The sequence below is a fragment of the Megalobrama amblycephala genome, linkage group LG6, assembly GCF_018812025.1.
Source record: "Megalobrama amblycephala isolate DHTTF-2021 linkage group LG6, ASM1881202v1, whole genome shotgun sequence".
Taxonomy (NCBI): domain Eukaryota; kingdom Metazoa; phylum Chordata; class Actinopteri; order Cypriniformes; family Xenocyprididae; genus Megalobrama; species Megalobrama amblycephala.
The window spans coordinates 40,410,573-40,424,579 of NC_063049.1; the positions used below are offsets into that span (position 1 = coordinate 40,410,573).

The window sequence follows — 14,007 nt, forward strand, 5'->3', positions numbered from 1 at the left end:
TTTAATACGCGATCCGAATTACTGATTCGACTCAAAAGATTCATAACGCTCTGAAGCAGTGTTTTGAAATCGGCCATCATTAGATATTATTAAAAAGTCTTTTTGGGGTTTTTTTGTTGCACAAAAATATTCTCGTCGCTTTATAATATTAAAATAGAACCACTAAAAAAACATGAACTGATTTAAATATGTTTTTAGTACCTTTATGGATCTTGAGAGAGGAAGTACCATTGCTGTCTATGCAGGCCTCACTGAGTCTTTTGATTTCATCAGAAATATCTTAATTTGTGTTCTGAAGATGAATGAAGGTCTTACGGGTGTGGAACGACATGAGGGTGAGTAATAAATGACATTATTTTCATTTTTGGGTGAACTAACCCTTTATAATGAACTCACTCAAATACTAGAACTCATCACAAAACCATTGCTTTATATCTTAATAGCCTACTTTTATATGGTTATAAAATAAGCTATAATATGAAACAATAATGACTTGTGAATTTTTATGGTTACAATGTGTGTGGTTTTTTTTAATTATCTTAAAATACTTATTTTGCAGATGGATCTATCATCTATCATGGATGCTATTTAGATGTAGAAAATGTTATGACTTGTTTAGTAACAAGCACAAAATTAGACGTCTTTATTAATCAAACATTTTATTCAAGAATTCCACATAAGAATACCTTCAAAAATATCATTTGCATAAATTGTCCATGTCTACAATTATTTCAGACAACAATCAGAACAGGGTTGGTTAATAAAAAATGGCAAACATTCTTTTGAATACAAAATTCAGGATTGCAAAACTATTTTGTCTGAATAACACTTATAAAGCTACTGCGACACATGAAAAAAGAATATATACAAAATGTTTTCTGCTTTGAAAATCATAATTGCATTTAAATTATTACAACTTAGTGACTTGACTACTTGATATTCTTTTACTCCCTACAAAATTATCCCTATAAAACCCTCAAGACATCATGATGTTTCTGCAACCTACTCAATCCTGCATGTGGCTTACTCAAGCCACAAATTGTATGTAAATTTTAAATAAAACAAAACATATATATATACAATCAATTCCTAGTGAAGGTTGTAAATAATGTTTCTGCATGTCACAACTGTCACATGTAGAGCAGTGCACAGATTCTCAGTGGACACCAAGAAAAGAATAAGTGTTTGTTTTGCATATGAATGAATGGCCATGACAGCTTCACAATAACACCCGTGTTTCACTTCAGCAGGCACTTGTTTGTGGATATCTTTAGACTTATTAATAAGTTTAAAATGCATATACATTTTCTCCAGATCCTGAGCGTAACTTTTTCCCCACCATTGATGGAATTTTCTGGCAAGCCATGATTTTCACTTAACATTTCCATGATATAAAAGAAGAGACCGAAGTGGGCATCTGTCATTGCGATACACCATCACCAGCATAAAGTTCATTTATTGAGGTTGAGTGTAGAAAGACCGCTGTAGATCTTCATCCAGTTTAGCCAGCTGTAAAAACAAAGGCAGAAAAAGTCAGTAAAGATGGCAGAAAGATGCAAAGCTTTGAACATTATAAAGGAAAGTTCTCGTTTTTGACAGTATTTGTTATATAATGTTCTCAAGTATGTAATGCATAACCAAAAATTTTATTTACCTAAATAAGTAGTTCCACCTCAAAAAAGAATGATTTAGACAACTTGACATCTCAAATCCCTCCATTTTTACTAAATTCACAGTGCTTTTGCAAAAATAATTTCACATTTCTGCTTTTGAAAACTTCCGGAACAGAATCAGTTAATTTGAGTTACTGTAATTTAGGAGTGAAAGTTATTTATTTTAAAATTATATTAAATTTACCATAAAACCATAATTGACATTATGCCACAAATTGTTATTTTGATATTTTTTTAGATACTACTATATTTATATTTAATATTTAGAATTTTCAGTTTTCATTTTAATTTTAGTTTATGTACTTGTAATTTTTATTCGTTTTTCTTTTTAAAAAAAAAAAATATGTATACAGGATATAGCTTTTTTTTTTTTTAGTTTTAGTAGATTTAATAGACCTCAACTTATTTCATTTAGTTGCTAAAGCAACAGTTCTAATTTAACATTTTCTCATCTAATATTTATATTTGATATTATTTCAGCTTTGTTTCAATTACTGGCATTTTGATTTTAATTGCTTTAGTTTTATTTAACAATAACAACACCAGAATGAGAAGTGTTTAAAGCTTAATTTCAATAAATGTAACGATAATAATTGTAACAATTGCAATAAATAATCTGCTAATAGAGCTTAAGTTGTATTAAATCTAGAACATTCCCTAAAAAAGAACTGGGAGAATTCAGAGATAAAATGTTTATATGTAGGTATATATTACTATGTATTATTATATTGGTGCATGTACATGAAAATAGTTAAACATGTAAATCGAAAACATGCCTTGATTATTGCTGTATTATAATTCTTGCTTTACACAATGGAGTTAATATACATGTAGTAAATAATAAACATGTTTAATATAATTTTATTATTTATTAATTTGTGTTATATTTATCAGCCTATTAACAATATTTATTTTAGTCAATATTTAGGTTTTATAAACACTATTGAATTTATGTCTGCAGGAGTGAATAATACCTGTGCTGTTGAGGACACACATCTTCTTGCATTCTTCTTCTGTATGGAAACGGTTGTCGTTGCCCTGACAGCCTCCGTACCAGAACTGAGCACAAGCGTTTGCCTGTTTGTCGTAGTACCAGCGAATGACGTAGTCTCTACATGTACCCTGACTGAGACTGAGCAGACACCGGGGATCCAGGGGAGCTGATTCTGACACACCACACAAGAGGAGAAAGTAAGATCAGTACACTTAGAGGACATATTATGCTTTTTTACATTTTCAACTTTCTTTAGTGTGTAATGTTACTGTTTGAGCTTGAAAAAGCACAAAAGGGAGATTTTCTCTATATCAGTGCGCACTGTTTCTGAACTCCCTGAAGCTTTGTACTCTTGAGTTTTCTTCTGAGAATCAACATGTCACAATATTCCTCATATAAAGGATTAGTTCAATTCAGAATTAAAATTTCCTGATAATTAACTCACCCCCATGTCATCCAAGATGTTTATGTCTTTCTTTCTTCAGTCGAAAAGAAATTGAAAGTTTTTGAGGAAAATATGTTGAATAGGTTGAAGATCCAAACTGCAGTTTCAGTGCAGCTTCAAAGAGCTCTACATGATCCCAGACGGGGACTAAGGGTTTTATCTAGCAAAACAATCAGTCATTTTCTAAAAAAAAACAAAAATTATATACTTTTTAACCATAAATGCTCATCTTGCACTGCTCTGCGATGCGCCACGCATTACGTAATCATGTTGGAAAGGTCATGCGTAACGTAGGCGGAAGTTCTCCTCCAACTTCAAAATCGTCCGACATCGCTGTTTTACCTTTTTTTTTTGTAAAGGGAGTTTGACTTAGTCTTTGCATGTTTGCTTTGTAGACACTGGACCGCCTACGTCACGCGTGACCTTTCTAACGTGATTACGTAATGTGTGGCGCATTGCAGAGCAGTGCAAGATGAGCATTTATGGTTAAAAAGTATATAATTTTTATTTTTTTTAGAAAATGACTGATCGGTTTGCTAGATAAGACCCTTATGCTGCATTCACACGGGGCGTCAGCGTCAATGCTTGACGAAGAGCATGTCTGAAGCTTGTGTTGACGCGACCGTTATAGTGATAACAGCCAATCACATTACTTTCCGGTGTTGCACGAACACAATTGGCTAGCGACTGCTCTAGGGTATTTGCATAGGGCAATCTGATTGGATGACACCTGCGTTGGCGCTTGAAAAGTCGAGAAATCTTCAACTTCTACCGCTTGCAATGCGAGTGAAGCGACGCGATGGAACCCACAATTCAGTTTGGCAACGCATGACGTCACCCATTCAAAGTGAATGAGAAGTGTTAACGCCAGCGGGCGCTGTGAATGCAGCGTTATTCCTTGTCTGGGATCGTGTAGAGTCCTTTGAAGCTGCATTGAAACTGCAATTTGGACCTTCAACCCGTTGGTAGTCCACTATATGGAGAAAAATCCTGGAAAGTTTTCCTTAAAAACCTTAAATTATTTTCGACTGAAGAAAGAAAGACACAAACATCTTGGCTGACATGGGGGTAGAGGTCTGCGCGGGACTGTTTTTTCGTCCCGCTCCTGCAATGGTTCTATTCCGCACCAACCCACTGCCACCTAAAATTCACTCAGTGTTCTCCCGCTATCCGCTTATAATGATTTTCTTCCCGACCCGACGGGTCCCGCTAAATTTAGATCGTTTCCAGAATCTCACATTTAAAGAAAGAAAGAGAGTGATTGGTGATAACAAATATAAAATGTTGGATAGCTTATACAAGATTTGTATGTGTGAACGCCACCACTGCAGAAAGTTTTGTTCACTTCAAGTTCAAGCACAGATGCGCTGATGTCAAAGCATCTCGGGAGCGGCTGGGTTATTGTCAGACCAACTGCTCCCGCCCAAAGTACACTACCCAGCCGGCAGATGACCGACCTTCAATGTTGAAATGTGGTTGAAAGGTCAGTTGTTGTTTCAACGGTGAAACAACGTCACAATATTAACGTTGATCCAATTTGCAAAACCGAAAGGTAGTCCAACGTTGATTCAACCATGGTACCTGACGTTGTTTCAACGTTGAAATGCCAGCTGGGTATAGTTACCGATCGCTACCACCTTTCATTTAAAATTTTATCCCGTGCCGCAAGAAATCTTATTGGTTTCTATGCAGACCTCTACATGGGGGTGAGTAAATTGTCAGAAAATTTTAATTCTGAAGTGAACTAATCCTTTAAATAATTCCTGCACAAAGCATACACACACAAAAAAGAAGAGGCCTGGTTGAGTTGCATTAGTAGTGTGTTGTCGTCATGTCCGTTTTTCCACCCTAGATCTAACACTAGCTGCGTTTACATGGACCCTAATAATCCGATTGCAATTGGACTAGTTGTACAATCGGAATGAAAATGTCACATGTAACCCCATCAATCGAAATGAATTGGCCAAATCTGATTACAATTTCATTCGGATTGTAAGGGGAGGTTTATTCCTTTTGTAATCCAATCGAGAGGACATGTAAATGCTTGATCGGCTTAAAAACCGAAACTGGAGAGTACTGCGCATGTGCAATGACGTAGAAATAGCGAAATGACGTATGACGTGCGAAATGAGCTGTTCTTCCTGTTGAATAAAGTGTCATAAATGAGTTTCCTGTCATTTTGAAATTCTCTTTCCACTCATTGCCATCGTTTCATACTCTCATCCACAGACGATTTGTTTTGGGCTCGGGAAAAGCCGCTTTTACTGCTTGATAAATGCAAGCAGCACGACTCAACTGTTCATCATGTGTCCTAATTAGGACCCGGAATAGATAAATATTAAGTCTGCTTTTTAAAACAAAGAAAAGGAGGATGGTTAGTATGCAACAACAGCGGGAAACTCTGTATATCCGTGCAGTGTATGCATGTCAAAAGATTAAATCCGATCAGAAGCTTGTGACATATAAATGCGCACATCAATCCGATCACTTTATTTAGCGTTCAAGTAAACATTGCGTTCGGATTCATTAATCGGAACGAATTCATTCAGATTGAAGGAACAAGTATCCATTTAAACGTAGCTACTGTTACGGTAAGGAGCGTGACATTTCCGAAACATGCTCGAAGCGGTTGATCATTCACAGCACACTGGTCCAGCCAACCAATCAGAGCACATTGTGCTTTTCGGAAGGAGAGGCTTCATAGAGACAGGAACTAAATAGAGCGTTACTGACACACTCAGAAGAGAGGTGCTGCAATAATGTAAAATATGTGAAAAACAAGGTGTTTTTTGAAGTTTAAAGTACAAAATCTTATTCTAGTAGACCGAAAAAACAAAATCAAGACTTTGTAGAAGGGCATAAGGGGTCCTAAAAGAACAGCATGTAGAATTGGATTGATATGTAGGTGAGTAAATGACTCAATTTTCAATTTTGTTGGAGAATACTGGTGTAGTGAAATGTGTTTTCTTATTACCTTTTATCACTACAGGACGAGGCTTTACGTTCACATTCAACGAGGTAGAATGTGTTGACACTGAAGAAGATACTGATGATGAAGATGATGATGAAGAGGTTCCTGGCTGTACAGGTTGGACAGTCTTACTGACGACAGCAATAGTGCCTCCACCTTGAGTTTGTGTCTTTATGTCAAGATCCTCCCCTTCAGAGTCACCCTCCACCTGCACAGCAACCACAACACACTGGTTCAAATCACTTTGCATTAGTTTAGAGTGTAAATGAAATTCAAATGTTAGTAATGTTTGTTGACCTGTGTTTTGAAAGGGCCGGGGTTGATGGGGAGAGGTATGCTGTGTCCTCTGCCTCTGGTGTGTCCCGCCGATCTGTCCAGTGCCTCCTGAAATCTGCTCCCATAAACAGTATTCCCGTATGAGTATGCGTCTTGGCCATTATTGTAGCCATAGCCGTTGTTTCCATTCAAGTTGTTGGTAATGCGGTTGAAGAAGAGGGCCCCGTTCTCATCCTCACAGAACTGGCTAACTAGTTTAGACTCCAGAGCTGCATAAAGAGACCAAACACAGAGCAAAATGCAGTTTGAGCTTGAAACTCTTGAAATGACGACTGCAGGGATTCCTTTAATTTTGCATTCAGGACTCTTAATGATAACTTTGCTGATACAAAATTAAGCAACATCGTTAATAAAGAACGTATCATTAAACTTAGCATGAGTTAAGACTCGTGTAAATAGTATCTCTGATGTAAATAGTCTGGAAAAAATAGTTAAAATGGGTAAAATTGATTCATTTTAGGGAATCCATTCAAAATTTCCATTCCAATGAATCGATTCAGAGCTTTAGAAATGTTTGCAGCACTCAAATGCCACTCAGAGACTTATGTTTTTCATTTATTAAAATGTTTATATGTAGGTATATATTACTATTTATTGTTATATTGGTGCATATGCATAAAAGTCATTAAACATAAAAATAGAAAACATGCCTTGATTATTTTAACTAGATTTTTCTGTATTTTAATTCTTGCATTACACATTTTCAGTATAATAACTGACAATGTCTGTTATAAAAAACATATATTTAATTAAATTGTATTATTTATTATTTTGTATTATATAATTTGTAATATATTTTTCAGCCTATTGACGATACTCATTATCATCAATATGAATTTTTGATAACTTTATAGCTATATATATATATATATATATATATATATATATATATATATATATATATAGCTATAAAGCTATATATATAAATGCTATATATATATATATATATATATATATATATATACATATATATAGCATTTAATTTAAATGTATTATTTATTTAAAATATTTTTTAGCCTATTGACAATATTCAATATTGTCAATATGTTTTATTAAAAACATATAAAAATTATATTTAATATTATATATTATATTTAATACAATTTTATTCTTTTATATTTTAAAATGTAATTTTTCTTATATATTTAAGCCTACTGAGTATTAGTTATATATGTCATGTTTATGTTTTATAACAATCATTGAATAAAAAATATATTTATTTGTTATATTACATTTAATATAATTTATTGTTTATTGTTTTATATTATATAAAATATATATTTTTTAACTTTTATTATTTATTCTATATTATACAATATTTTATTATTTCATATTTCATTGTCGTATTATATTTCATTATATTTTATATTACATTTTGTATTTAATACAATTTTATTATTTATTATTTTATATTTTAACATTTTATTGTTTTTCAGCAAATTGACTATTATTTCAACATTTATGTTTTATATTAGTCATTGTATATAAAATATATGTATTTGTTATATTACATTTAATACAATTTGTTTATTGTAAATTATATAAAATACATTTATTAACTTTTATTTTTTATTCTATATTATACCATATTATTTTATTTCATATTTCATTATCGTATTACATTTCAGTCTATTGACAAGATTCAATATTGCCATCATTTGTTATATTTTATATTATATATTTTATTTAATAAAATGTTATTATTTATTATTTTATATTTTAAAATATAATTTTTATTAAATTTTTCAGCCTATTGACTATTATATATGTCAACATTTATATTTTATAACAATCATTGTATACAAAATTTTTTTATTTGTTATATTACATTTAATACAATTTATTGTTTATTGTTTTATATTATAAAATGTATTTTTTAGTTATATCACCCAGGCCAATATGCAGTTAAAAAACACATAATCATTTCTCTGTGCATATAGACTATTTTCTTCCGTGCTCACCTGGCAGTGTGTTGTAGTCGTCAATGAGGAACATGTGTTCACTGTCAGGGTCAGAGGCAATGAGGTTGAGCTCTCTCAGGAACTCTGCTTGCGTTGGGTCAGAGGAGTTCACGATACCCAGCGCATACATCTCAATATTCGCCACCTGAGCCTCACGTACTGCAATATCCAGCTTAACTGGTTCCCTTTTATCCGTTTGTCCATCCGTAATGACGATGGCTACTTTTCTGACGCCGTTCCTGGCGCTGTAAAAGGCCTCTTGTGTGGCTTTGCGGATAGCGGTGCCAGTATAGGTGCCCTCTCCCATGTAAGGCATGTTCCTGATCGCCTTCTTGACATCCTGTTTTGTCATATACCTGGCCAGGTTAAACTCCAGATGGACGTCCAAACTGTAAAGAACGAGACCAATTCTCGTGGCATTGCGGCCCACTGTGACACGGTCCACCAAGGCTGTGACGAAGTCCTTGATGATCTCAAAGTTTTCCGGGCCCACGCTCTCAGAGCTGTCGATCACAAACACCAGCTCCATGGGCCTTTCCTTGCACTTAATACCACATCCTAGAAATATATGAAGTCACATCATAACGCATCTTTTATTTCATTATCAAATCATTTGCTTTGTCATATTTAAAGTCTAAAACTCACCACAGATTTCCTTAATCAGCTTGATTATGTCTTCTCTCTGAAAAATCATTAAAAATGATAGAATTGACTAATATTTAGAGTGCATATGGTTGCATAATTTTCTTAATATTCAGTCTTTAACAATCTTGATTGTCTTCTCTTGAAAATAGTTAAAAAGTGACTAAATTTTCTAATATTTACAATGCATATGGTTGTTTTCCTAAAATTAACTCCTTAACCCCTTAACTGTCTAGCGGGACGCTTGGCGTTATTTTTATTTAGTGCATTTTTTCATATCACATATTTTAGTAATTATCATAAATTAGGTATCATTCGAAAGCTTACGAACACAAAACGTTTTGGACGTTGCCTTACCATGGAAATGGTACTCTAAATTCTTTTATTTGCCAATTTACAATGTATTTACAATGCACATAGGTGCATAGTTTTCCAAAAAATGAACTCAAGTTTGATTGTCTTTTTTCTAAAAAACACTGAAACACCGAATTTACTAATATTTACAAAGCATATTGTTGCAGTTTTCCTAAAATGAACACCTTAACAAGCTTGATCATGTCTTCTCTCTGAAAAATCATTAAAAAATACTGAATTTGCTAATATTTTCAATGCATATGGTTGCATTGTTTTCGTAAATTGAGCATTTGCTAAAATTAAGCCTTTTAGCAGGCTCCTCCCCTAGTGGGCGGTGTCAGGTTTCATATTACAAATATTATTTTAACTACTTTATATTTAAAACTTACGGAGCCCCGCACATGACATGCAAGAAAAAAAATTTAATCGTGCACATGAATTACTAATTCGTTCCCTGGATTTACTAAAACTTGTGCACGATTTACTATTTCATTCCCTCGATTTATAAATCATGCAAATCGAGGGAGTGAATTAGTAAATCGTGCGCACAATTTAGCCTACTATTTTTTTCCTGCATGTCATGTCCGGAGCTCCATACAAACTTTTTCTAATTTTGACAAAACACATATAGTCGGAAAGGTCTCGACTCGAGGTTGCATATTTGGTGATTGTTTTGTGATAGAAGTGATATTTGGATAGAAATTTACAAATTTGTTACAGGAGAGTGCATCAAAAAGATTTCAATGGAATGTGGGTGACACCCGGTGGATATTTTTGGTACAGCGCCTAAACAAAATCTCATGGGAACTTTAATTTTTGTGATATCAACTTCAAATATGGAACACAATTTGTTTAGACACATGTCTTTGATTTGATAGCAATTTTAGTGTAAAAATTATTTGATAAAATATATATTTTATTTAAAATAAAAATGTTTAGTACAGTACATTTGATTTACAGTAAATATAAACTTCCATAACATTTTCATACTTTCATTATTTGAAGCTATTCACTTTAGGAATAATCTGCTGCGTGTCTTCTTTTAAATGTATATATTCCAAAGCATTTTTAAATTACAACCTTTTAGGTTTGAAAAAGTGCATTTTCATGTCTATTCTCAAAAAGGGTTAAGGGGTTAATCAGCTGGATTATGTCTTCTCTTTGAAAAATCATTGAAAAATGACTGTATTTGCTAATATTTACAATGCACATAGTTGCAGAGTTTTCCCAAAAAATTAACTCAAGTTTGATTGTCTTCCCTCTAAAAATACAGAATTTACTAATATTTACAAAGCATATTGTTGCAGTTTTCCTAAAATGAACACTTTAACAAACTTTGATCATGTCTTGTCTCTGAAAAATCATTAAAAAATACTGAATTTGCTAATATTTTCAATGCATGTGGTTGCATTGCATTCCTAAATTGAACATCTACTAAAATGAATCAATTGAAAAGATGCAAATGTATTTGATCTTACCGTGAGTCCTTGTTCACCCTTGATTCCTGGTCTTCCCTAAAGGAGCAGATTTAAACGCTCATAAAACACACTAATGTACAATGTGATTTAGTATTTACACTGTCTGCTCTTTGCACAAAAGATGGTTTATAGTGTCTAAATGAACTCACAGCTAGTCCTGGAGTCCCTGGGTCGCCAAAGTCACCTTTCGTCCCTTTGAAGCCCCTCTCCCCAGGCAAACCACGATCACCCTGCAGGACAGAGAGACATGCATACATTTATACCTGAGCTACACTTAAAATAGACTTTATCATTATCAAAAAAATCATTAATCTTTCTGACCCTTATTAATTTTAACCTTAACTAAAGATTTTGTTTTTTTATGCTACTGTGACTTTAAGACATCTATACAAATGCCCATATAAATGATGTGTGATATAGCAGGCTTCTTTTATTCATGAGTCCAGTATATTTTATAACGCCCCCATCTTCTAAACCAAAGTCTCACCTTGGAGCCTGGAAGTCCCTCTCCTGATGGGCCCCTCGGTCCTGTCACTCCAGGAGCCCCCTGATCACCCTGAAAGATTCAACAAGCAATTCAATTGTATTTTCTTTTTTAAACCAGGTTATCATGACTTAGACACAACGCTATTACATTCCAGTAGAGGTGGGCAATATTAAATAATTAATGATTTTGCTGCTGATATATAATTACATCACAACAATTATGTCTTTTGTTAATTTAGTTTAAAAAAGTGTCTTGATTATTTTTAAAGTACACTACTGGTAGATTTTGAATGTTTTTGTCTCTTATGCTCATCAAGGCTGTATTTATGTGATCAAAAAACAGTACAACAGTAATATTGTGAGATATTATTATATATTTATAGGAATAAATATTTATTCCTGTGATGCAAAGCTCCAGTTTCATTGTCACATGATCCTTCAGAAATCATTCTAATATGCTGATTTGGTGCTTAGTTATCATCAATTATTGTTTTTAATAACGGTTCTTATTATTTTCAATTTTAAAATGTTTTTTGCTGCTTCTATCCAATGGTGAATTGAAAGATTTCAACATTGATAAGAATCAGAAATGTTTCTTGAGCATCAAATCATCATATTAGAATGATTTCTGAAGGATCATGTGACACTGAAGACTGGAGTAATGATGCTGAAAATTCAGCTTTGCATCACAGGAATATTCAAACAGAAAACCGGTATTTTAAACTGTAAAAATATTTCACATTTTTTCAAATACATGCATGCTTGGTTGAGTATAAAAAACTTCTTGATTACCAAACTTTTGACTGATAATATACATTTTGCTTCTTCTTTTTGAAAACAAAACACTTTTTAAGCCATTTCAGAGTAAATAAAGAAGTTGTAATGTCACCAAACAGCTGAAAAATATCAGTGTATAATTATTTTAGCTATATTTCAGGTAGTGGATTGTTAACCTACTTTGGGCCCCTGAATACCTTCCCCTGGGGGTCCGTGTGGCCCTGGAGGACCTGGTCTTCCCATGTTGCCCTGAAACAGCAATACAGCAGGATTAATAAGGGCAGAACAGACAGCTTGTTTTCCTCAATCACCACAGCAACACAGACAGAGTCCCAATGCATGCGTGTTCAGACCTCTGCAGTATCACACTTTTATTACTCTAGTCAGGGAGATTCATAGGATGAATATCAATCTTACCGGCTGTCCCTGCAGTCCTTCACCAGGTGGTCCTGGCAAACCAGGCAAACCCCTGAATCCGACATCTCCCTGAAGAGAAATTAAAGTTTTACCAAAACCGCCATTTATGCAGTACATGTTCATGTTCCCATCTTAATATAATTGAACTGTATTTCTGTAATAATTGCCACATAATCATTAGTTTGCTTTCTTTATTACAATAAAAGTGTGACTTTTAAATAATTTAACTACTTTTTATAAGTTAGACATAGCAAAAAAAAATCAACATCTACTGTAGGCAAACCAGTGATAAACTAGCAGAATTTAAATATTGGCATTTTTTTGTCCTTTCTTTAATCTAAATATTTTTGAAACAAGCAGTTTTTATGAATATTGATTTGATTGATAATCAGTTTTTACAGGGATTTTTTTTGTGATAGTCAGAAAAGACCCTCATATGTCATCGTAAATGCATGCATTGCCAAGTTTAAATGGTAACTTCACCTTTGGTCCAGGAAGACCAATGCCCTCAGGGCCGGGCTCACCTTGTGGACCTGGTAAACCAGGCAGACCCTGCATAAGGTAAACACACCTGCTCATAAACCTAGCAACAAACCTTAATAAAGGAACTATGATAAAAAATGACTTAGAAATGTATCTCTTGGGTGATGTATGAGCATGCAGCGATGCTTTAAATATGGGTGTAAAAACTGCTTACCACTGGACCAGGAAATCCTTCACCTTTAGGCCCAAACGGTCCGGGTGGACCTGGGTTACCTCGATCACCCTAAATGTGATAATGTGATAAGGGAGAATATATATATATATATATATATATATATAAGAATAAAAATGTATCTATATTCACGAAGGCTGCATTTATTTGATTGAAAATGCAGTGAAATATTATTACAATGTTGTGAAATATTATTACAATTTAAACGGATAATAACTGAGCAGCAAATCAGCATATTAGGATGATTTCTGTTTTCTATTTCAGCTTTGATCACAGAAATAAATTACATTTTAAAATATATTACAAAAACAGTGATTTCTTTCAAAAACATTAAAGAATCTCAATTATTCCAAACTTTTCACCAGTAATTAAAAAATCTTAGTTATTCCGAACTTTTCACCAGTAATTAAAAAAATCTCAATTATTCCAAATTTTTAACTGGTAATTAAACAATCTTAATTATATGAACTTTTTACCAGTAATTTAAAAAATCTCAATTATTTGAAACTTTTCACCAGTAATTAAAAAATCTCAATTATTCCAAATTTTTAACTGGTAATTAAAAAATCTCAATTATTCCCAATTTTTAACTGGTAATTAAAAAATCTTAATTATTCCAAACTTTTTACCAGTAATTAAAAAAAATCTAAATTATTCAAAATATTTTAACTGGTAATTAACAACTCTTAATTATTCTGAACTTTTTACCGGTAATTAAAAAAATCTCAATTATTCCAAATTTTTAAGTGGTATTTAAA

The 14,007-nt window shown here is 33.1% G+C and overlaps 1 protein-coding gene across 1 annotated transcript in view; it reads right to left on the reverse strand.

Annotated features, from left to right (window-relative positions):
• Positions 1-640: 640 nt before the first annotated feature.
• The window catches only part of col28a2a (collagen, type XXVIII, alpha 2a), a 51,437-nt gene continuing 38,070 nt past the window's right edge, over positions 641-14,007 (reverse strand). The window contains exons 24-36 of the mRNA XM_048194614.1: positions 13,232-13,300; positions 13,018-13,086; positions 12,535-12,603; positions 12,298-12,366; positions 11,342-11,410; positions 11,004-11,084; positions 10,855-10,890; positions 9,026-9,062; positions 8,381-8,938; positions 6,381-6,628; positions 6,087-6,291; positions 2,648-2,839; positions 641-1,509 (exon numbers count right to left, since the gene is read on the reverse strand). Of these exons, the coding sequence (XP_048050571.1) occupies positions 1,502-1,509; positions 2,648-2,839; positions 6,087-6,291; positions 6,381-6,628; positions 8,381-8,938; positions 9,026-9,062; positions 10,855-10,890; positions 11,004-11,084; positions 11,342-11,410; positions 12,298-12,366; positions 12,535-12,603; positions 13,018-13,086; positions 13,232-13,300 (1,710 nt within the window). The 3' untranslated portion in view covers positions 641-1,501. The remainder of the gene's footprint in view (positions 1,510-2,647; positions 2,840-6,086; positions 6,292-6,380; positions 6,629-8,380; positions 8,939-9,025; positions 9,063-10,854; positions 10,891-11,003; positions 11,085-11,341; positions 11,411-12,297; positions 12,367-12,534; positions 12,604-13,017; positions 13,087-13,231; positions 13,301-14,007) is intronic.